The 22,670-nt window shown below is 39.1% G+C and overlaps 1 protein-coding gene and 2 long non-coding RNA genes across 3 annotated transcripts; all 3 read right to left on the bottom strand.

Moving 5' to 3' along the window:
• Nucleotides 1-5,815: 5,815 nt before the first annotated feature.
• Nucleotides 5,816-9,364, bottom strand: LOC134797804 (SET and MYND domain-containing protein 4-like). Its single transcript, XM_063770168.1, has 4 exons — nt 9,142-9,364; nt 7,664-9,046; nt 6,956-7,103; nt 5,816-6,393 (listed from the first exon to the last, which is right to left on the bottom strand). The coding sequence occupies exons 2-4, from the start codon at nt 9,037-9,039 to the stop codon at nt 6,190-6,192; spliced, it is 1,728 nt and encodes a 575-aa protein (XP_063626238.1). The 5' UTR covers nt 9,040-9,046; nt 9,142-9,364; the 3' UTR covers nt 5,816-6,189.
• Nucleotides 9,365-12,479: 3,115 nt separating this feature from the next.
• On the bottom strand, nt 12,480-16,367 carry LOC134797308 (uncharacterized). The gene is made up of 3 exons (XR_010145070.1): nt 16,260-16,367; nt 15,123-15,228; nt 12,480-13,264 (listed from the first exon to the last, which is right to left on the bottom strand). It is a non-coding gene; the product is annotated as an uncharacterized LOC134797308 (long non-coding RNA).
• A 3,594-nt stretch (nt 16,368-19,961) lies between these two features.
• Nucleotides 19,962-22,584, bottom strand: LOC134797307 (uncharacterized). The gene is made up of 4 exons (XR_010145069.1): nt 22,305-22,584; nt 22,027-22,214; nt 21,743-21,931; nt 19,962-20,933 (listed from the first exon to the last, which is right to left on the bottom strand). It is a non-coding gene; the product is annotated as an uncharacterized LOC134797307 (long non-coding RNA).
• Between the last annotated feature and the right edge of the window lie 86 nt (nt 22,585-22,670).

Genomic DNA, 22,670 nt, shown 5'->3' with positions numbered 1-22,670 from the left:
ATGAAGCGCACTACCCAACCACTTGAACTCGTCCATTCAGATGTGGCCGGACCTATGCAAGTCGAAACTTGGGGTGGAGCTCGTTACCTTTTGACCTTCACAGATGACCATACCCGGAAAACGTGGGGCTACCTTATGAAGCATAAATCAGAGGTGAGTTCACATTTTATTAATTTTAAAACTATGATTGAGAAACAATCTGGATTTTTAATACAATGTTTGCGCAGTGACAATGGCCTTGAGTTTACAAACAATAAACTGGCCAATTATCTTAAAGATCAAGGTATTATACATCAAACCACTGTCCCTTACAATCCTGCTCAAAATGGAACAGCGGAAAGGGCTTTTAAAACGATTTTTGATAAAACTAGGGCTATGCTGCAGGAATCCGGCCTGTGTAACCGCTACTGGGGAGAGGCAGTTATGACAGCCATTTACCTGAAAAATAGGTCTCCTACCAGAGCGCTTTCAGGTGGAATTCCCGAGAGCTTATGGACTGGGTCTCCTATAGACATCAGTCATTTACGTGTCTTCGGGTGTACTGCTTATGCACATGTGCCTAGTCAAAAGCGTCAAAAACTTGATGCAAGAGCAAAAGCGTTAATTTTTGTTGGTTATGGTGAAACTTTTAAAGGATACCGTTTGATTGATCCCACTAAACCTCATAGAGTAATACAGTCCAGATCTGTTATTTTTAATGAGGATAAATTTATAGGAAAACATGACAGTAGTAAAAAGACTTGTGGAGCCAATTTTTATAATTACTATATCGATAAAGACAATTTTAATATTTCAATGACTAATAATGAGAATAATTCTTTTAATGCATTGAATAATTTTAATGATGACTCTAATTTTAATCTTAATGATGTCATTCAAAATAATGAAAAAGATAAGTCAGCTGAGTGCTCATCCTCTTCAAATAATGTTTCAGATGCAGAGACCCTGACGCCACCGGCGTGGTCACCGCTCTCTGAGCACTACTGTACGGGCGATGAAGGTGCAAGTGACAGTCCCGGTGATGAAGATTGCGTCCCAAAGGGCGCCTTGTCTTCTCTGCCGGAGTCATCATTTGATAATCATGACAACGGTGATGAAGTGGGTGCTCCAAGGGGTCCCGTGTCTTCTCTGCCGGAGTCTGCACCAAGTGAGCCGACGCTGCCGGTTGTTTCCGACACGTCTCGTTCACGTCCCGTACGTAAAACACGAGGTAATGTGCCACAGCATCTCAGAGACTACGATTTATCTATGATAGCGGACGGCTATTCGCCAGATGAGCCTGCATCATACCGTGAAGCCATGCAATCTTCTGAAAAGGAAGACTGGCAGCAGGCAATGCAGTGTATGACTCTTTAATTAAAAACAAGGTATGGATTTTAGTAGACAGACCTGCAGATGAAAACATCGTCAAGTGTAAGTGGGTTTACAAAAAGAAACTCGACACCTCAGGTAAGCCTGCCAAATTTAAAGCTAGGTTGGTTGCCCGTGGGTTTAGTCAAGTAGAGGGCATTGACTATACGGACACCTTTGCACCTGTAGTGAGGCATAGCACACTGAGAATATTGTTTTCTATTGCTACTGAATTAAACTTACAAATAGATCATATCGATGTTACAACTGCATTTTTAAATGGGGAATTAAACGAAAAGATTTATATGGAGCAGCCTTTAGGCTTTAAAAACTGTGATAAGGTTTGTTTGCTTAAGAAGAGCTTATACGGCCTTAAGCAAGCAAGCCGAATGTGGAATATCAAAATACATGATTTCTTAGCACAAAATAATTTTACTCAGAGCAAATGTGAGCCATGTATTTATACAAAGAAGACAAAGACTGAATATATTATTATTGCATTGTATGTTGATGATTTTTATGTATTTCACAATAATTGTATTAATAATATTTTACAACTTTTACAAAATAATTTTGAAGTCCGTCATTTGGGCAAATTGAATAATTGTCTAGGAATGAATGTTTGTAGAGAAAATGGTATCACAACCTTAGATCAAACTGAGTACATAAAGCGTTTATTATTCAAGTATAATATGTCAGATTGTAAATCTGTTTCAACACCTTTACCGGTTAATTGTAAATTACAAAAATCAAATAAGACGTGTTTAGATGATGAAGTCTATCAGTACAGACAGTTATTAGGAAGTCTAATGTATTTATCAGTCTGTACTAGACCAGACATTTCTTATGCATGTAGCCAACTTAGTATGTTTAACACATGTTTTGATGAAAATCATTGGCGCATGGCGAAGCGTGTGCTACGTTATCTTAAAGGTACTATTAATTATGGCCTTTGTTTCACAAAGAGCAATACTTTTAACCTTACTGCATACGCTGACGCAGACTGGGCCAATGACCTTTCAGACCGCAAGTCCTATACTGGCTTTGTGATTAAGTTAGGATCTAATGTAATTAACTGGGAGGCAAGAAAGCAACAATGTACTTCTCTTTCAAGTTGCGAATCAGAATACGTAGCTATTGGAGATTGTTGTAAAGACATATGTTTTGTACGAAATTTCTTGTCAGAAATTATCGATAAAACTTTTAACACTGTCATTTATAATGATAGCCAAAGTGCTCAAAAATTACTGTTAGTTAAAGAGCACTCCCACAAAAGAACAAAGCATATAGACCTAAGGTATCACTTTATTAAAGATCTGATTCAAAAAGGAAACTTAAATGTAAGGTACTTGCAGACTGACAAAATGGTAGCAGATGTATTAACAAAACCTTTATGTGCTGAAAAACATTGTAAATTTATTCAGGGACTTAATGTTAAGCCTTTAAAATGTTAATTAATTAAGAGCTACTTTCTCTACTCATGATTTTTAAATGTGATATTCGTTCCTGTCTTACCTAGTTATAGCTGCATGTCTATATTTTATGTCTATGTGTTTTTACTAGACTTAAGCCTGCAGCATGTAATTTATTATAAGTATGCTTTATGTAGAGCCATACTTAGAGCTTTTCTAGGCATGTAAAGTGCAAGGAGGAGTGTTAGAAATCGTGTAGTATGCCCTTTACATCTCAGTCTATTATTATACAGGCAACACCTACTCCACGATCAATGTTGCCACCCTACACCTATCCGGTTTGTCTTTCGTTTCCCCTCTGCTCGAAATGTAATGGTTCTGCATTAGTCAATTTTATTTTATAATTTTAACATGTAAACTTAATAATTAAATCCTATTTAATCGACCCGTGACATGGACAAAATGTAGTTTGGTTTATGGCAAATTAAAACTGCTATTTTGTTGTGATTAAGAAGCATTTTATTTCCGACGTCATCCTTCGCCGCAGTCCTACGCAGAGCCCTGCGCCTTCATCCTGCACATCACTAGTAATTTATAACAACCGAATTAATTTGGTAGCCAATAATAAAATTAAAGAATGTGTCGAGTGATGTCGACCAGAGGTAATTAATATTGGCAGAATTGCACTGTAATTACTTAGTCTTCGATTTCATTGTGTTTTAAACTTATATGTGTATGAATTAGATAGAATACAATCTTTAAAGTTATGTTTCTTAACACAATGCAATCAATAAAATGTGGACGAAGACTCCAGAAGGCCTTGAAATTAGGTACTTATTAGGGATGTACCGACTAGTCGGGAAAGCCGACTATCCGGCCACATTTGTAGTCGGCGATTAGTCGGCGACTAGTCGGCAAAAATGGCCGATTAGTGGCACTTTATTAGTGCAAGAAAAACAGAAAAAAAAAAGAAATCAACAGTCAATATTTACCATATGTTTTATGTATATTTTACTAAAATACCTATTCAGGGTGCATACGAAAACTTTTGTTCATATAATTGACCGTTAGATCGTTATCGTATGTTGGTGGGATGGTGTTTTCCTCTACAGGTCGATATCAACTGATTCTCGTGTAATTTCATGGGAAAGTTCGATAGTTAAATAATTTTATTATTATTCAGTACTAGCTTTAGCCCGCGACTTTGTCTGCGTGGAATTAGTGACAGCAGCTAAAGTAGGTATAGTGCCTGGATAATGCTAATAGCAATCATTCAATTCGCGCATTGCTTACTTCAATTATTAGGCATTTCATTAACTCTTTCAATTCCACCCCCCTTTGCACTCTTCAGGGATGATTTCCGACATAAAAACTATCCTATGTCCTTCCACGGGATTCAAACTATCTCTATACTAAATTTCAACTAAATCGGTTTAGCGGCTTAAGCGTGAAGAGGTAACAGACAGACAGACACACTTTCGCCTTCATAATATTAGTATGGATAGTAAGGATTTGTTTTTTTTTAATGGTGGAGCCATGGCGAACTATTAATGTTATTGCAAAATTTAGAGACAGACAGGGCACGTTGATCGTAAAGACGCTGACCACAGGGGATAGGTTCTTAACTGGCGACTACGTACGGGAAATAGAGCCTTGGAAATGCCTCCTACAAGCTGTACTGACGATCTGCTCAGGATCGCAAAATAAAAGAAAGACAGGAATTGAACGAGAATTCTTGTGATAGGTCTTTGAAGCTTTAGAGAACACCAAGCTAATATGATGAAATAGCGCAACCAAAGGAGTAAAACTATTGTTTTTCACCTGAACGATACGAAACCAATGATCTGGCCGACTAATCGGCCATTCGAGCGCCGACTAGTCGGCTAGTCGGCACATCACTAGTACTTATTTGCAAATAATCAAATTAGGCCTTTGAATAGTTGTTTATAAAGGAACTGCATTTAAGTGGTGCCATCTATGACAATAATAATGCAGCTTTGTATCAAAATCAACAATCTTTATTACTTGCTTATGTTATGACGAAAAATTCCAAAAGATTAACAATCTATTTATGACAGCCTATTTTACTTATATAACTATCGATAATCATTCAGGAGGTAGATTCAAAATTAACAATTTGTTATGGTTTTGATATGACCTTGACGATGGTATTGGTGATTGGCGCGCATCTCTGGCACGACTTTCACTTTCGCATGCACGAATCAGCATGAGTCAATCTTCAATGTCGTATAGTCTATCAACATTGACGTATATCTCAGGACGGGCCTTACGGGCACTAAGAATAGGGCTAGTTCAGCGGTGTCACTCACGAATTCGAGCCAATCGTGCAGTCTAAGAGCGTTTTCACATTGTCCGATCCGATATCGGATGTCGGAAGGAAGTAAAATGTAAGATATATGTGTTTCTCTGTATTTATTTATGCATTTACAAGCTCATCAACCAAACGCGTTATAGCGATGTCACACCGCTGTACTGGCCCCATTCATGCACCATTCTTATTGCCCGTAAGGCCAGACATGAGGGCCAACCGCGAAACACGTTCGACGTGTTGCCTCCCTGTCACTTACGTACGAATTTATAAGTGCGACAGAGAGGTAACACGTCGAACGTGGTTCGCGGTAGGCCCTCTGAGATATACGTCAATGAAGATAATTTATAAGGTTAAAGAGAAAACTGGAGCCCGAATAAGATTTAAGGCTAGTGCACACCGGCGGCGTGTGCGTGACGTGTGCGTGCAGCGTTATAGTATACAGATCTTTATTAAAGACTGCACACCGCTTGCGTGACGTGTGCGTGTGCGGCTCCAACATTTTAGCGCACGCGCGTGCACGTCGCGCACACGCAAGCCGGTGTGCACTAGCCTTAAATCTTATTCGGGCTCCAGTTTTCTCTTTAACCTTATAAATTATCTTCATTGACGTATATCTCAGAGGGCCTACCGCGAACCACGTTCGACGTGTTACCTCTCTGTCGCACTTATAAATTCGTACGTAAGTGACAGGGAGGCAACACGTCGAACGTGTTTCGCGGTTGGCCCTCATGTCTGGCCTTACGGGCAATAAGAATGGTGCATGAATGGGGCCAGTACAGCGGTGTGACATCGCTATAACGCGTTTGGTTGATGAGCTTGTAAATGCATAAATAAATACAGAGAAACACATATATCTTACATTTTACTTCCTTCCGACATCCGATATCGGATCGGACAATGTGAAAACGCTCTTAGACTGCACGATTGGCTCGAATTCGTGAGTGACACCGCTGAACTAGCCCTATTCTTAGTGCCCGTAAGGCCCGTCCTGAGATATACGTCAATGTTGATAGACTATACGACATTGAAGATTGACTCATGCTGATTCGTGCATGCGAAAGTGAAAGTCGTGCCAGAGATGCGCGCCAGTTTTCTCTAGCGACTAATCATAATATTACTAGTGGCAGCGAACTGCGCCAGGCTGAGCTGCGTGCGGAGCTCCCTGAACACCGCGTAGTGCTCCTTGGTGTTGGGTAGGTCGTCGAACAGCGATAGCGTCTTGCAAGTCTCGCGGAAGAAGGACGGGTCCCGCTGGGGCATTACGTGGTTCTTTCGCATGTTGTCCCAGGAGGAGTACACCTGAAAAAGGGGGAATAAAAAATGTGTATGAGCCGTAAAGTGCCATTCTCAACCAAAAGGGTACTTATTGTCAGTTGCCGATAATGTCTATTTGAAATCAACCTTATCGACAACCGACAACGTTTTGATTGAAAACGTCACAAATAGTTATTTGTGTCATAAGGGGACAAAGTTGTTTAACCTCTTGTGCTAATATTCCAAAATTGAACCACAAGCATAGCGAGTGGTTCGAAAAGTGGAGTCCTGAGCGTTGCCAGGGTTTTATGGCACTACCAGTGGGGAGACACTCCTGACTTCGGGCAAACTCAACTCCGTTCGGCTCAGCATTGCTCCAAGCAATTATTAGGGTTGGCACCACTTTACGTCCTTTTGCATACACGACCACAGATAAGATAATCATTAATCACTTGAATTTTGACAACCCTAAATAGCCGAAAGGGATAGTGCCATACATTAGAAAGGGATAGGATGATTCGACCCTCAATCGCTGTCAAACTTCGGTTTTGTAGGAAGTGTCCTTTCTGTACGGTAATACTATTATTTATTCTGTGGCACTACTGACCTTTTTCAGCTTGGCGTCTAGATCGCGCCGCCGAAAGCTGTGTATGTCCCAGCCCTGGGCACATACGCGGCAGGTGCACACGTTCAGGATGTTTTGGTACAGCTTCAGTCGGCGCTGGTCCTCGTATAGGTTCTCGTACCAGTGCCCACTGAAACATTATGTATTTTGGTTTAATAATCAACTATAAGTAGGGTAATTCGCCAGTAACTGGACACTTTTAGTAACTGGCCACCCCAAACCAAAAATTAATTCTATTCACCTATAAAAAGAATTAATTTGAGTATAAGGTGACCAGTTATTGAAACCTTATACTAAAATGAATTCTGTTCAGAGGTGAATAGAATTCATTTTTAGTTTAGGGCGGCCAGTTACGGGCGAAGTATCCTATAAATACGTGTAAATATACATTTACTTAGCGTGACTCGCGATATTCAGTTACCACAAAACAAGGCACTGTACAACGCCATCTTCTTCAGCTGTCAAACTCAGTTAAAATACATAATCTATAAAAAGCGGACTTGCCAAATTGAAATAGCATTCTTTAACACAGGGCCAAATTGATACATAGAAATGATGCAGATTAATAAGTTAAAACAGCTAAGTATATCTTTACAGACCTGGGATTTACTATGTCTTATTTTTCATTGTAAGTTAAAATTACCTAGACATAAAGATCAAGTTATTTAAACATATAAATTAGGTACTTACACATAAGAAACTGTCAACTCAGATGCCTTCTTTATAGGTCTAATAGCTATCAGCGCTAGGCGGTCATCAAGCCCCAGCGCCAGCAGGTTCGCTTCGCAGCAGTGCTTCAGTTTCCCAGCAAACGGGAACCAGCCAAAGTGAGCCGGCATGTCCGTCACTATCTGACCAACAGTCAGCTCCTCGGCAGATGTGACAAGTTCTGTGGCCGGGCAGTTTAACTGCAGAATGAGGCAGAGCTTTCCAAAGCATTTCTTCGCTTCGAGACCTTCAGATTTTGATTGAGGGAAGAAACCGAGGACTCTTTCCAACCGAAGCAACACTGAGGCATAGATGAAGGCGCTATTATACAGTGTACCAAAGACAAAACGCCTATCTTCCTTGAAGCATAATATTGAAGAATAGTTTTCAACATTGTATATTTCGCTCAATGAACTCTCATTTAATCTGCCGGTCCCAATGTTATTTGCTTCTTTAATCAGAGTACTCCAGTCCTTGCAGAGTGACTTTAGCTTCAGGAAAGTCTTGATTGCCAAACGGAATTTGTGGCCCGCGTCAATTGTGAGCAGAATGTCCATGATCTGACATTCTATGTTGTGGTACTCATTGAGACAGCGCTCCTTGCATTGCAAGCTGCAGAAGAGCGCAACACAGCAGTTGTCACAAGGCATCAAATTGAAAGTCGTCTTTTGGCAATAATGGCAAGACACGAGACATTTATCCGGAAGAGAATGAGTTACAAATGCAGTATCTATGGCTACCACTGTACCAATCTTTAAATCCTTAGTAGCAACTACCTTTTGTTCTCCATCTTCAGAGACTATGTCCACATCGGCAGATAAGCAAGATATATCAGGATGTTTCTTAACATTAAACTTGAAATACTCTTGTGCCCAACTGCACAGCAATATGTTGTCCTTAAGATTTTCTTTCCACATTGATTCCATGCATTGTTCATATCTCTTATTTAGTTTTTTTGCCAGGTCCCCAGTGCACCCAAGTTTGCGACAAGTCTCAATGTCTTTGAGGCAAGCAGAATATGCATTTAAATGGAAAAGTAGTGCCGATCTATTGCCGTAAGCATGCAGCATTTCTATGGAACCTTTTGGAGCAAAGAGTAGAGCCTTATTATACATTTCCAATGCCATCTGGTAGTTTTCCTCCTGGTAATATTCATTCCCATGACTGCGAAATACGCAGGACTTGTCGTTATTTTTAATATGGGAGTGCATGCGAGGAAATCCCTTAGTAATACTCAGTACTTTATAAGCTTCTAATACAGCTGACCCGTCTAAATTGTTCACTGCTTTGTAAATATCTCCCAAAAGACCTTTTCTCAGCAGTATCTCGTTATAAAGCATAGGGTTTCCGAAGCTCATTTTGGCCCTAAAACAGCAGGAAAATGACGGTTGATGATGATAAACTAAATCACAGCTGGAGTTTGTGTTAAAACTAAATGATGTAAATAAAAAGGTACTTACTGAATCACTGACTTGGTGGGTAGAACATGTAATCATTTGGTGGGTGAGGATGTAAAGTTTTTTGTGGAGTTCGTTACTTCAGCAGGAAACTGAAACAAATTATTGATGCCGCTTATTTAATATTTTGGTCAATTTGCAGCGTTATCAAATATTTTTTTCACTGCTGATAAACACTAAACTTCCGAAAGGATTTGCTGACAACGCAAAGAATTATAAAAACGCGCGAGACCGGGCCAAAGAGAATATAATCACTACGTTTTAAGAGACGGGACTTCCATACTAGCGATTTGATTAGCTGTGTGTATGTTTGGTTATCCAATCATTACCAACATGTACGACAAAGAACTGTCAAAGAACAATAGTACCAACATAACAGACTTACATAGTGTAGTATCCTACACGCTTGCGTATTTTATCGATATCGATAAAATGTTATCGATATCGATAAAATGGGTATGGTTGAAACATAGGCTCCTTGTCAACAAATTTCGTACTCAGGTTAGGATCGAGTCCACATTTAAGTCGTACGTTATTAAAGTGTTCTTTGAGTGGACTAATAGGTACATGGTTGGACTTAAATGTGGACCAGAAATATTTTGGAGGATGGAGCAAAATGACATATTATTTACGGCGAGGGCGTACATAGAATTCTAAACGAAGCGATGAATTCAAAGTATATATGATTTAAGCTAAAAATATATGCAAAAAAATAATCGTCCTATAGAACTAAAGTGTTTCTTTGATCTCTCCTAGCAGGGAAGAAAAGTAACACTTTGATCCCTCCTAGCAGAGAAGAAAAACCCCTTTTTTCGAATAGTAGTTCCCAAGCGACGGGAAGAAAATCTCACTTCCTGGCCAAGGCAAGACGTAAAACTTTATACAAACCACGGGCGGTAATTCGTAAAGCCCCAGATCGCATATTTATGGCCCTCATCTGCGGCTCGGGCCACAAACACCTGCGATCTGGAGCATTTACGAATTTACCTCCCTCGGTATGTAATGTATTATTTTTTCTCGCTAGGAGGGATCAAAGTGGCACTTTTCTTCCCTGCTGGGAGCAGGAGCATATTTTTTAAGGTTAAATAATATTTTTAGTATATAATAATTTCCTCATTGGTGATGTTAAAAGTAGTATGTGCCATAGGTAGCAACATTATTTCCATCTTGGGCATAAACACTTGAATCCCTTACTACGCTCAAGATTCTATTTTAGAATCCTGTTTCGTTCAGGATTCAATGTACGCCCGGTCTGTAAATATGCCATTTTAATTTGAATTAACAAATAAAAAATTGTAATCGAATTTTGTTGCGTATAATTATTAAAAAATGATTCTTATGTACAATAAAAACTTTGAAAATAAATCCCTCCGACAGTCAACGGGTAAATGGGTAATTAACAAACTAGTCTAGTGGATATAGAATGTCCTATTTTAATAATTTGGCACGGGACTGTCACATTTAAAACATATACAGAGAGAATCATACTGTCTTTGTCTTACGCTAGTTGTAGTAACCAAAGGTAGGGTTAAGTACCTATAATTTTCTTAGTACTTACTAACGAAAAAAAATCTACTTAATTACCAAACCGGCTCACAAAATTTCACGAAAATCAGACGAAAATCGATTAAAAATACGACCTGCAGAGAACATCCGGAAAATCTGACTGCAGACCTTCGCTAACGCTCTGTCATAAAACGATATTTGTGCGAATTATGCAAACCTGCGGAAGCGAATTCATCTTCCTCGCATTATCCCAGCACATTGCCACGGCTCATAGGAGCCTTGAGTCCAAGAATTGGCGTAGGTACTAGTTTTCACGAAAGCGACTGCCATCTGACCTTCCAACCCAGAGGGGAAACTAGGCCTTATGGGAAATAGTCCGGTGTTTTCCTTCACCGCGACTGGTAAATATCAAATGATATTTCGTACATAAGTTCCTAAAAACTCGTTGGAACGAGCCGGGGTTTGAACCCGCGACGTCTGGATTGAAAGTCGCACGCTTTTACCACTAGGCCACCAGCGCACTCCAAAACTGCGAAAGAAAATTACGTTAATAGTACAATACAATCGTGTTATAATAGAGAATTGTCTAAGCGAGGTACGAGATTGAAAAGATTGATTATACTCGTATCCCTATTGTATATTTCTAAAATGCACTTTAAACTAGTAGAATCATATAGTTAAACAAATCACAGGTATACAGCTAAGTTACCCTCCGAGCAGCTGCGATACCTTCATACACGTACAGTCGCCATCAGATATATCGGAGCGGCCAAGGTGTTCACAATATCTGAACACGCGCTCTAACGCCCTGACAATAGAGGCGTGTTCCGATATTTGTGAGCACCTTGGCCGCTCCGATATATCTGATGGCGACTGTACGCGTCTCGGCGGGTTGGTCAACGACACCTTCTCGTAACTCATGAGGCCCTGGTACCTGCTCCTTGTTAAATTCAATTTTTAGACAGTTTTTGTTCTCGATTTTGCCACCGTAACCTATTGGAAACTAACATTGTTGCTATATTAATGGTGTACCATGCGCGTTTCTAACGTACGAAGAAATTGTTTCTACTATACAAACCTAAAATAAATAATGAATTTGAGGTATGGTTTTTTTCGAAATGAATATTATAGTTGAGTTGGGAGCCCGTACATTAAAAGTACCCAATTGCAATTTGGTATACGAAATCTTAATTAAAGAATTGCAGTCAAGTCAAAAAATTTGAATGAATTCACTTTTAATAAATTTTTAAATTATACGTATATGTACGAATAATAAGGAATCTGTAGGTTCGTTTTGACAGAACTTTTGGACTAACTCTAAAGGGGCCCACTGATTAACAGTCTGCCGGACGGTATCGGCCTGTCAGTTGTTCGGAACTGTCAAAATTTTGTTCTAACTGACAGGCCGATACCGTCCGGCGGACTGTTAATCAGTGGGCCCCTTAAGTGATTGGCTTTATCCATGACAAGCTGTTTTTATTGTTTTATTATTTTGATGTACCTTGTTGCTGTGACCTTTTGATAATGTATATCTATGATACGGGCAGTATCCGAGATTTCCTGAGCTTTCTCAACATCATCATCATCGTGCTTCTCAGCCATGAGTTTTAAAATAGCAGCGACGGTATTACTGAGCACTTGAGCAGCTAGTTTTACTTTCATTTTCGATCGAAATGTAGGATTCACGTGTAGGGCTGTTAGTTTTTTGAAATGTAAGGTACTTTTATTTTTTTCCGCCACTTCTCATAGGTGAGACCACTTTCCTTTTTTCCCGTTTATTACAATTTCTCCTCCATTATGAAAATTGTTTCTTACCGATTTCAGTAAGTGCGGAATATCAAACATTATATAAACTCTCTTATCATCCAATATGAAATAATTGGTAGTAGTTGGGATGCCACACCACCTTTTGAGTAAATTCAAACTGCCAATATTAGTGGGTCCTTGGTCACATACTGTGGTAACCACCGTGTAACCAATATCAGCAAGTGCCCTTATTATATCTTTAATAATACCAGCAAGGTTTTGCGCTGATATCGTCCCCTTAACAAAATAGTAGGCTATCGGTTGCTTCCGTTTTTTATGTAAACCTTGTACCATGAAAACTAAGGCGTGATCTGCCACTTCTGCACTTCTGTATCCAGTTTCTCCTAAATCCGTAAATCCTTCAACTTTATCTGATCTGGTGTTTAAAATCAGACGCCTTTTCAAAGCAATCTCGTCAAAAAGTAGCTCGATCAGCCTATCTTTTTCAGGTATTGCTGTGGCTTTCTTTTTTAAATGATTTAATATAGTCGGGCTGATGCCCGGCTCTAATTCCATGTTTTGAAGTTGACTTTGCAATGTTCTAATGCTGGGCAAGGCCACCAGTTGTAACAAATGACGATATGTCCTGGGAGATTTCTTGTAAATTGCTATTGCCAATGCTTTTTCAATTGGACTCCATCTCTTTCCTCGCATCCATTTCTACGGTTGTTGCGTAAATACGCAGTGATTAAGGTCTTCAGAGCTAATGATTTTATGCGCGGCATTACATTTCCTTCACGCAATGTTGTTATTTTCTGCTTGTAGACATCAATTTTTTTTAATAATTTTCTTTTTCGTGGTGTCACTTGTAAATCTGTAAAAATAAAATATATACCTTATTTAACCGAGTTATTTCAACAAAAACATAAAAATAAAGATCAAATAGTTCATTTCCATAATATACTAATACCACAATACTTCTTTATTTCTGATAAAATATAAATTGAAATCAATAATTTTCAATGCCATTTAAATTATTTTCAACCATAGTGCATCAAGACTTTCAAAAATCTTATGCCTTGGAGCAGCGGTCGGGAACCTTTTAGCAGCCAAGGGCCAAATAGTAGTTAACGGAGGTGACGCGGGCCGTACTTTGTTAATATTTATGACTTTATGAGACATTGTCGTTTGTCACTATTACATACAAAATAGCCAAGGCGGCTCTGGGGCCGCAAGTAACAGGTTCACAAGCCGCATGCGGCCCGCGGGCCGCAGGTTGCCGACCGCTGCCTTAGAGCAGCGGTCGGCAACCTTTTAGCAGCCAAGGGCCATATAGTAGTTAACGAAGTTGACGCGGGCCGCACTTTGTTAATATTTATGACTTTATTAGTCATTATCGTTTGTCAATATTACATACAAAATAGCCAGGGAGGCTTGCGGGCTGCAAGTGAGAGGGCCGCCGGTTGCTGACCGCTGCCTTAGAGGATTTTCATTCATTCTAGTTTTCATGAGCAGTTCAATTTCAACAAATACCTAACACTATTTAAATGCAGATTAAAAGTTTGAAAAATCGCTGTCGAGGCTACATGGAGATGGAGATATTGGAGATGCTAGCAAGCCAGCCGCCAGCGATGAGATACATCTCATGAACCGTGACAGTTGAAGTTTTCACAGTGTATTTCTATTGAAGCTATAACAACAAGTAAGTACTAAAAACAGAATAAAATAAATATATAAGTGCGTCGCTCCCATACAACAAATGTGATTTTTTTGCCGTAATGGTACGGAACCCGTCGTGCGCGCGTCCGACTCGCACTTTGCCGTATGGAGTAACAAACATAGACAAGTGCTAGTCGGACTCGCCCACCAAAGGTTCTGTACTTTTTACCCGACTACGGCAACGCAAAAGGAGGGTTATGATTTTTACCGATTTTTATGTATGTGGGTATGTACTCGTATATATGTATGTTCATCTGTTCCCTCATAACTTCTAAAGTACTCATTATAATTTGACAAACGATATGTCGATATGTCATTCGAGCGTCTTAGGCTCGGTTGCACCAAACTGTTCGTACCTATCGTTAAAGAGTTCGCTAAATTTTTATGTATGGAAAGTTCATAGTAAAGCGCTGGGGCTGACGTTGATCAGTCTGTCAAATGTGGTTGGTGCAACTGGCCCTTAGTCGTCCGCTGGTTATGGGCTATATGACGTCACAACAATTTGAACACGGCGCCCTCTAGAGGTCATAAAGTCACGAACGTTAATATATATTATGTACTATGAGCGTCATATACTAAAAGCGTCGGGCGTAGCCCAACGTACGTGGCGCGGTGTACGCGTTCCAAAGCCAAAGCAGTCGGGCGTAGCCCGATATATGCGGCGCTCTGCGTGCATTTCTGTATTGACGACACCCTCGCAAAAGTAATATAAAGTGACAAGTGATATCTTGTTTCATGCTTTTTACAGCACGATTAGCAGTAGTAGTCGGGTTTTAGTTTATGAACTTATTTTTTATTAGTATTTGTTGTTATAGCGGCAACAGAAATACATCATCTGTGAAAATTTCAACTGTCTAGCTATCAGGGTTCATGAGATATAGTCTGGTGCCAGACGGACAGAGAAGTCTTAGTAATAGGGTTCCGTTTTTACCCTTTGGGTGCGGAACCCTGAAAAACAACGGAAGGATCCTTCTGATTTTGAAATCTTTATGTAAATACACAGTACTGTTTACCTTTGGCAGATAACTTTTTTCTTTTAGGTGATTGGAGAATGAATGCTCTTCTCCTCTTTAGAATAATCATGGTCTAGTAAATGCGACTGTCTCGATGTAGATGGCTCTGTAATTATGAATAAAATATTTTATTACATTTGGTAATAAGGAGTTACCATCTCTAAGATGTTTGCTAAAAACCTAACGTGAACTATAGTTCGTTTTTTTTAGCATTAGAAAGAACTTGTTAGAAGGTAAGCGATCTTGACATGTCTTTTAATTGAAAAACGCTTTTTAAAAATCAATAACTATTACTTATGAAAGCAGAAGAATATAAAACATCGTATTAGATTCATAATTGTTACATATTTGCCGTAACTTATTTTTAAAATGTGTTTTTCAATTAAAAGACACATCAAGATTGTTTACCTTATTTCTAATGATAAAAAAGTGAACTATAGGCGTCGTTGAAGAATTTCAATCTGATCATCATCAGCAGTTCCATGTCATCAAATGCCACGTTTTTAGGGTTCCGTACCTCAAAAGTAAAAAACGGAACCCTTATAGGATCCCTCGTGCGTCTGTCTGTCTGTCCGTCTGTCACAGCCACAGCCTATTTTCTCGGAAACTACTGGACCAATTAAGTTGAAATTTGGTACACATATGTAAATTAGTGACCCAAAGAGGGACATGTTTTCTTTTTATAATTTTTAAAATACATAGGTTTGAAGTTATTTAAGAAAATAGCCAAAAAATTACCATTCCCCTCCCCTTTATCTTCGAAACTACTGGGTCTAAAATTTTGAAAAAAATACACAAAATAGTTCTTTACCTACAGATGGCAGGAAAACCTATTAGAAATGTGCAGTCAAGCGTGAGTCGGACTTATGTACGGAACCCTAGAAACGCGAGTCCGACTCGCACTCAGCCGGTTTTTTTAAACATTTTTTTTTTACACATATATATTATGCTTGATTTATTGAAGTGAAACTAAAATCACAATACCTATATATGCCTATAATATTTAAGGAGTCCATTCGATTCCTGATGGATCTCATCATCAGGACTCAAACTTGACAATACAATACAAATACTATATTACACACCTCAATAAAAGGAAACAACGCAAAAGAAAACAGAAACACAAGCAGAGTTTACCTGTAGTAGCAGATAACTTTTTTCTTTTAGGTGATTGGAAGCTGCTCTTGTTTCTTTTACAATAATCATGATCCAGTAAATGCGACTGTCTTGATATAGGTGGGTCTGTAAGTTAAAAAATGATTAGTGCAGTAATTGGCACAACACGTGCATAGTTATGTCGAAAGTTTAAAGGGCCATAATGTACTGTAAAATGTTGATAATTATTAAGAAGTACTGTATCCGTAAAAGTGTATGGCGACTTTATCAATGAATTCATTCATAATTTATCCATGCATTTTCGCAGTTCACTGTACTGGTATGTAACTTTACATTTTTCTAATATTTCTAGTGCCAGGCCCTGGGCCAATAAGGGTCTAACTATATCATTTTAATGTGTTTACTCGACTACGGCAGGAATTGCTGTCTACATGTATTGCTTACACGAAAATACCAATTTAACATTTTGTGGATATTTTGTATGGGAGCGACAAATTTTTTTCGCTATCTCGGGGTTGGTCCCATATTAAATGTTGCTGAGTAGGACCTATTACATTCACCCTGTAAATTATTGCAGGTGACTGGTGCATCATATATAGATGGTCAAGCAAATCTTGTCAGTAGAAAAGGGCGGCAAATTTAAAAAACGCGCGTAACCTTTCAGCAGCATAGACAGCCTCATTGACCGTAGTTCACGCTAAAGAGTCTGAATGTTCAAAAATTGGACTACACAAGAAAAGCACTGGAAAGTGTGTACAGAGTTGACGCGATGTGGTTGTGCTATAGACTGCCAAAGGAGATCGTGCATATGCAGAGTATGCAGACGCAATAAACTCCCTTGTGCGCCCATCTGCCAAAAATGCAAGGGCAACTGCTCTAACAAAAACAGGACAAGTGCGAGTCGGACTCGCCCACCGAGGGTTCCGTACTTTTTAGTATTTGTTGTTATAGCGGCAACAGAAATACGTCATCTGTGAACATTTCAACTGTCTAGCTGTCACGGATCGTGAGATACAGCCTGGTGACGCGGAGAAGCGGAGTCTTAGTAATAGGGTCCCGTTTTACCCTTTGGGTACGGAACCCTAAAAATGTAGGCGCGAAGGGTTATCGGCCCATAGGAAATTTGTGTTTCCCGCCTTTTTCTACTGACAAAATTTGCTTGACCAAGTATATTAACATTATTAACTCTATTTATGCCTGAACTGTGAGACCGTTTCCTTGTACGTGATTGGGATATTTCTTTGTGACTTAATCTTTGACTTGACAGCTGTTGCTCGACCATGTATGATTCTGTAAATATTCAAAGCATATAAGTCTGAGTCTGGCCAGCCAAATATTGCTGACAGACATTTCCTTGTTGTATCACCAATTGTCTTTGGTGATAAGTTAAAAGTTAGTTGTCAATATATGTCATTCATTCAATTGTTTGCGGTTTACCTACACTTCTAATAAATAAAAAAGTAAATTAATAAAAACATATGCACTGAACTTTCGCTACACCGTATCAACAAAGTTCAGTTTTCCACATTATGAATTCAATAAATGTTTATAAAATAAACGAGTCTTTTAATTTCATGTAATCACTATCATGTTTGACTAAACCAACAAATAACCATGATGGTATTTACATTAAGAACACAATTATTACATAGAATACATAGTTATATGCATTTACCTATGACAGTAATGTGAGTTGTCTCACAAACTTACTGTGTTTAACTTTACACAACGGTTTTGTCAGTATATCTGCCAACATATCATTAGTATTCAGATACTCAATAGTAATCTTATTACTATTTACAAGTTCTCTAATAAAATGATGCCGTATATCGATATGTTTGGTCCTAGCATGATGTAAAGCAGCCATCCTCTAAGTGTGTTCCGCGGAACCCTAGGGTTCCGCGACACCCCTGCAGGGGTTCCGCAAGAATTTAGAACACTATGCTTTAGTCGCCTCGAAAAATTTTACTATGCAAAAAACACACTTCTAAAAACTATTGTTTTATTGTAGGGTTCCATCAAGTATTTCGCTTTCCAAAAGGCTTCCGTCAAAAAAAAAGATTGAGAACCGCTGATGTAAAGAGCTTCTACACAATTTTAGCGCTGACTAATTGTCATTGAAAATTGTCGGTACAATTTCTTTCAGATATGTACTAATAAACAAACCCTCTTTACAAGAATTTGACAAAGAGCAGTATTCGGCTTCGGTAGAGCTAAGGCTAACTGTTTTTTGCTTGCGACTTTCCCAAGTAACTACTGACTCATCTATTTTAAACACGTAGCCCGTGTACGACCGGCGGTCCACGTCGTCACTGCCCCAGTCTGCATCCGCATATCCGGTGATGTCCAGCTGCTGCTTGCCTTTCTTAAAAGTCAAACGGAGATCCAAGGTACCTTTCAAGTAGCGCAGGACTCTTTTGGCTGCTTTCCAGTGGGTCTCTGTAAGTAAATGATTCATTAAATTGACTCAAGTAGCTAACTGCGTATGCGATGTCTGATCGGGTACAGATAGCAATATACATAAGAGAACCTACAAGACCTCTAGCTGTAAGAGATCCCTTATAGGGATAAGTTCGCCTTTGTACTTCCATTGCTGTAATTTATTTTTGTAAACCTGTGTTGTGTACAATAAAGTGATTACTACTACTACTACTACTCTATAATCATAGGTATCATCTCTTTGATTGCCCCTAGGTAACTTAAATCCTGTTTCCATGGGAGTAGGCGAACACTTTACACTCTTCCATCTGGGGGCACGGCAGTGCCCCCGCCAAGTCGAGCAAAACAAAGAGGCACGGCCGTACCATCCTTTTCTTGAAGCGATTCAGGCCATTTTCGACGTCCTGTAATTTTGTGCTGGCTAAAGCTAGAACCCTAAATTTTCAGTTACATATAGGGCTTAACATGCTTTACATATAATCTCAAAAACATTCAATTTGAACTTGTAGTTTAAGAATTATTGTACGTCAAAGTTCCTTAATTTCGACACTGACACACTCACTCACTCGCTCGCTGACCGATCATCATAATTCTAAGATACTTCTAGCATACCCACAAGCTTCAAAGGGTCTAGCAGGCTAAGCGAACAAGAAGTGCCCCCAACGACGGATTTGGTCATTCTTTCAGGTGGTGTACTGGCAGATCCTAAGAACTCTCTATGCTTAATATAAGTCCTCGATCTTCTTTTGTTTTCGAGTTATTCAGGATAATGTAAAATAATCAGTGTATCATTGAAAGTGTCATATTTTGGAAACTGTTCAAGTTAGATAAACCAAACAAAATTATATTTGACAACAATAAAATAGACTACAAAATGTATATGTTTTACCTGCATCATGTCCTTATACTTCATTATAAAAAAAAACATTTTATTTTTCTTCTCGTTTTTTTTTATACTTTTCGCGGAGGTTTTGTTTTGACATGACGCGCGAAGATTTATGCAAATATTTTTATATGTGTATGTAGTGGGTATTAATGGCTACTCATGCATTTTTTTTGTAGGTGTAGGTACCTCAGCGAAAAGTATAAAAAAAATGAGAAGAAAAATAAAATGTTCTTTTTTTTTATAATGAGTTGTACTCACAAGACATTGCTTCCCTCCAATTGTCAGCATCTGGACCACTCAGTGCTTCTTGTATAGTCCGTGGAGCATCTGGATCGCACGTGCCCGCTTGGAATCCAAAATGTGGAGAACCCGTTGAACTGTCCGAAGTATCCGTACTCTCCTCCTCTGGAATATAAGTTGCATCGGCCGGATCATCACATTCACCTGAGCTAGACGATCATGTATTGTGACCGTACTCGTTCGATCGCTCGTACTCTGAGAATTTTATGACAAATTGGCATTATCAGACGTACCACAGCTGTGATCGTAGCCCACAAAAATGGACTCGCCGGAAGACCAGCGCCGACTCTCGGGTCGGCATTATGCTGAGGCGAGCCCATTTCATGGTAAACAATATGTAATTATCTACCTATGTCTAACCTTATCATTGTTACTTTTGTATGTAAAACAAGATTATCACGAAAAATAAATGATTTATGATTTACCACTCACTACTAGTGTTAGCGGTACAGCCTGAAATTCGGGAATTAGCTGCAAATGGTGTTAAAGGTATGAAAATCGGTACGATTTATCTTTAGACCATTTGAATCAATTTGACCCGTCGCACCAAAAGAAAAAAAAGTAGAAGAGTTATGACGTCATCTTTTTTGTATGGAAAAAAAAATTTTTGTTCATAAACTAATTATGAGTGGTATTAAATGAAAGGGCATTCGGAGCCGGTTCTAAAAATAAATCACATTATTATATTTCCGTCACTATTATAAGAGTCTATAACCCTTTGTATGTTGACAATACCCAACAAAAATGTACTTTTTGCCTTTCGGATCTAATTTTGAACGCTTCAAAGTGATCGCATAAGCCACAGAACCAAAGATACGTAAATGACTTAGAGATACCTTTTTCCCACTCCACATTTCTTCAGGAGTGCTACCCAGTACAGCTTTCGTAGGACAGCGGTTTTTGACCATGTTAACGGCGTCCGCCCAGAATTCGTTGCTTAGGCCCGCATCTTGCAGCATGCATCTTGCAGCCCACATCACGGTCCTGTTCGCGCGTTCAGCGACCCCGTTCTGAGCAGCGGAGCCAGGAACAGTGGTTTGATGCACGATGCCATTGCTCTTGAGATACGCCTGAAAAGCAGAACTTGTGAATTATCCTCCGTTGTCGCTACGTAGCGATTTTATCTTTTTACCTGTCTGGTTCTCCACTAAAGCTTTAAACTCTTTGAACCTATCAAATACTTCACCTTTTTTAGTTATAAAGTACACAAACGTCTTTCTAGAATAGTCGTCTATGAAAAGCAAGAAATACCTCGCACCGCTGAATGAGGGAGATGGTAGCGACTAAGCCCAGGACCTCTTTAGCCCTGTTGAGAGATTTCTTAGGAAAGGGGACCCTAGTTGCCTTACCTTGTACGCACGCTACACACATTTCAAAATCTCTACTATCATATGATATACCAGAAACCGTGACGGCATCACGCACGCGAACAAAAGCTCTTTATTTATTCAACCATTTAAACTTGTTCCACGTGCGCTTATGCAGTTACAAGATTCTTTTAGTTTACGAAGACACTTTCCAACATGAATTTCCCGCCAAAACTTTGTGTAATATTTCAGTAGCCAGACTCTACTGAAAACGTAGGATAGGCCTTACGGGCAACAAGAATGTGCCACCAGTACAGCTGTGTCACAGACACGAATTCGAGCCAATCGTGCAGTCAACAATCAACCAACTGCGATTGGTTGATGAGTTCGCATCAAGCGCGCGCGATTGGTTGCAACTAGTTGCGTTAGACTGCACTATTGGCTATAATTCGTGAGGTACACCGCTGAACTAGCACTAGCACCATTCATAGTGCCCTAAGGCCCGTCCTTAGATATATGTTAATGGAAAACGTTTCAAGAGATTTAGCTGTCAAATACAAGCTAAAACTTACCCGAGTTACTAGGCCCAGCGATAGCTTCTACTTGAGGTAGTGAAACTTCATTGTCATTCCTTTTACCAACAATGTTTGAATAAGCATTATTGGAAAAATTCAGCTAAGTTTCATCAGTGATTGGAATAGCTTCAAGCTTTTGTAATGTCATGGCTTGAGATGGCAGCTGCTGTCCAGGCATGAATGAATCTGTAAATATTAAAAGTGTAAAAATATAATAAAAATCCTTTACTCATCCAAAAGAGGTATAAGTTATAACTGTCAAATAAAGGTTTAAAAATTACCCGAGTTACTAGGCCCAGCGATAGCTTCTACTTGAGGTAGTGAAACTTCATTGTCATTCCTTTTATCAACAATGTTGAATAAGCATTATTGGAAAAATTCAGCAGAGTTTCATCAGCGATTGGAATAGCTTCAAGCTTTTTTAATGGTATGGTTTGAGATGGCAGCTGCTGTCCAGACATGAACGATTCTGTAAAAATTAGTGTAAAAATATAATTAAAATCACTCATCTCATCTAAAAGAGGTAGGTATAACTGTCAAATAAAGGTTTAAAACTTACCCGAGTTACTAGGCCCAGCGATGGCTTCTACTTGGGGTAGTGAATAAACTTCATTGTCACCGATCGCCAGAGGGTCGAGATTCGTAGGAATGTTCCTTTTCGAATAAACATGACAAGGAAAATTAAGCAGCATTTCATCAGGAAGTGGATCAGCTTTTAAATTTTTTGAAGGTATGGCAGATGGCAGACGTTTTAAGTTGATTGTTTTTTTTATTAAAAGCTTTTTTTCGAAATGGTCTGCGCATACAAATTTTAATTCATGTAACTTTTCTATGGGAAGATATACCGTCTTCGTTCCCAATTATTTTGACCCACTGCTTGCACCTGAAAACATTTAAATGTGTTATATAATTACAGTTTGCAAGC

This window comes from Cydia splendana, chromosome 15, assembly GCF_910591565.1.
Source record: "Cydia splendana chromosome 15, ilCydSple1.2, whole genome shotgun sequence".
Classification (NCBI taxonomy): domain Eukaryota; kingdom Metazoa; phylum Arthropoda; class Insecta; order Lepidoptera; family Tortricidae; genus Cydia; species Cydia splendana.
This window is presented reverse-complemented; position numbering and strand designations above follow the sequence as displayed.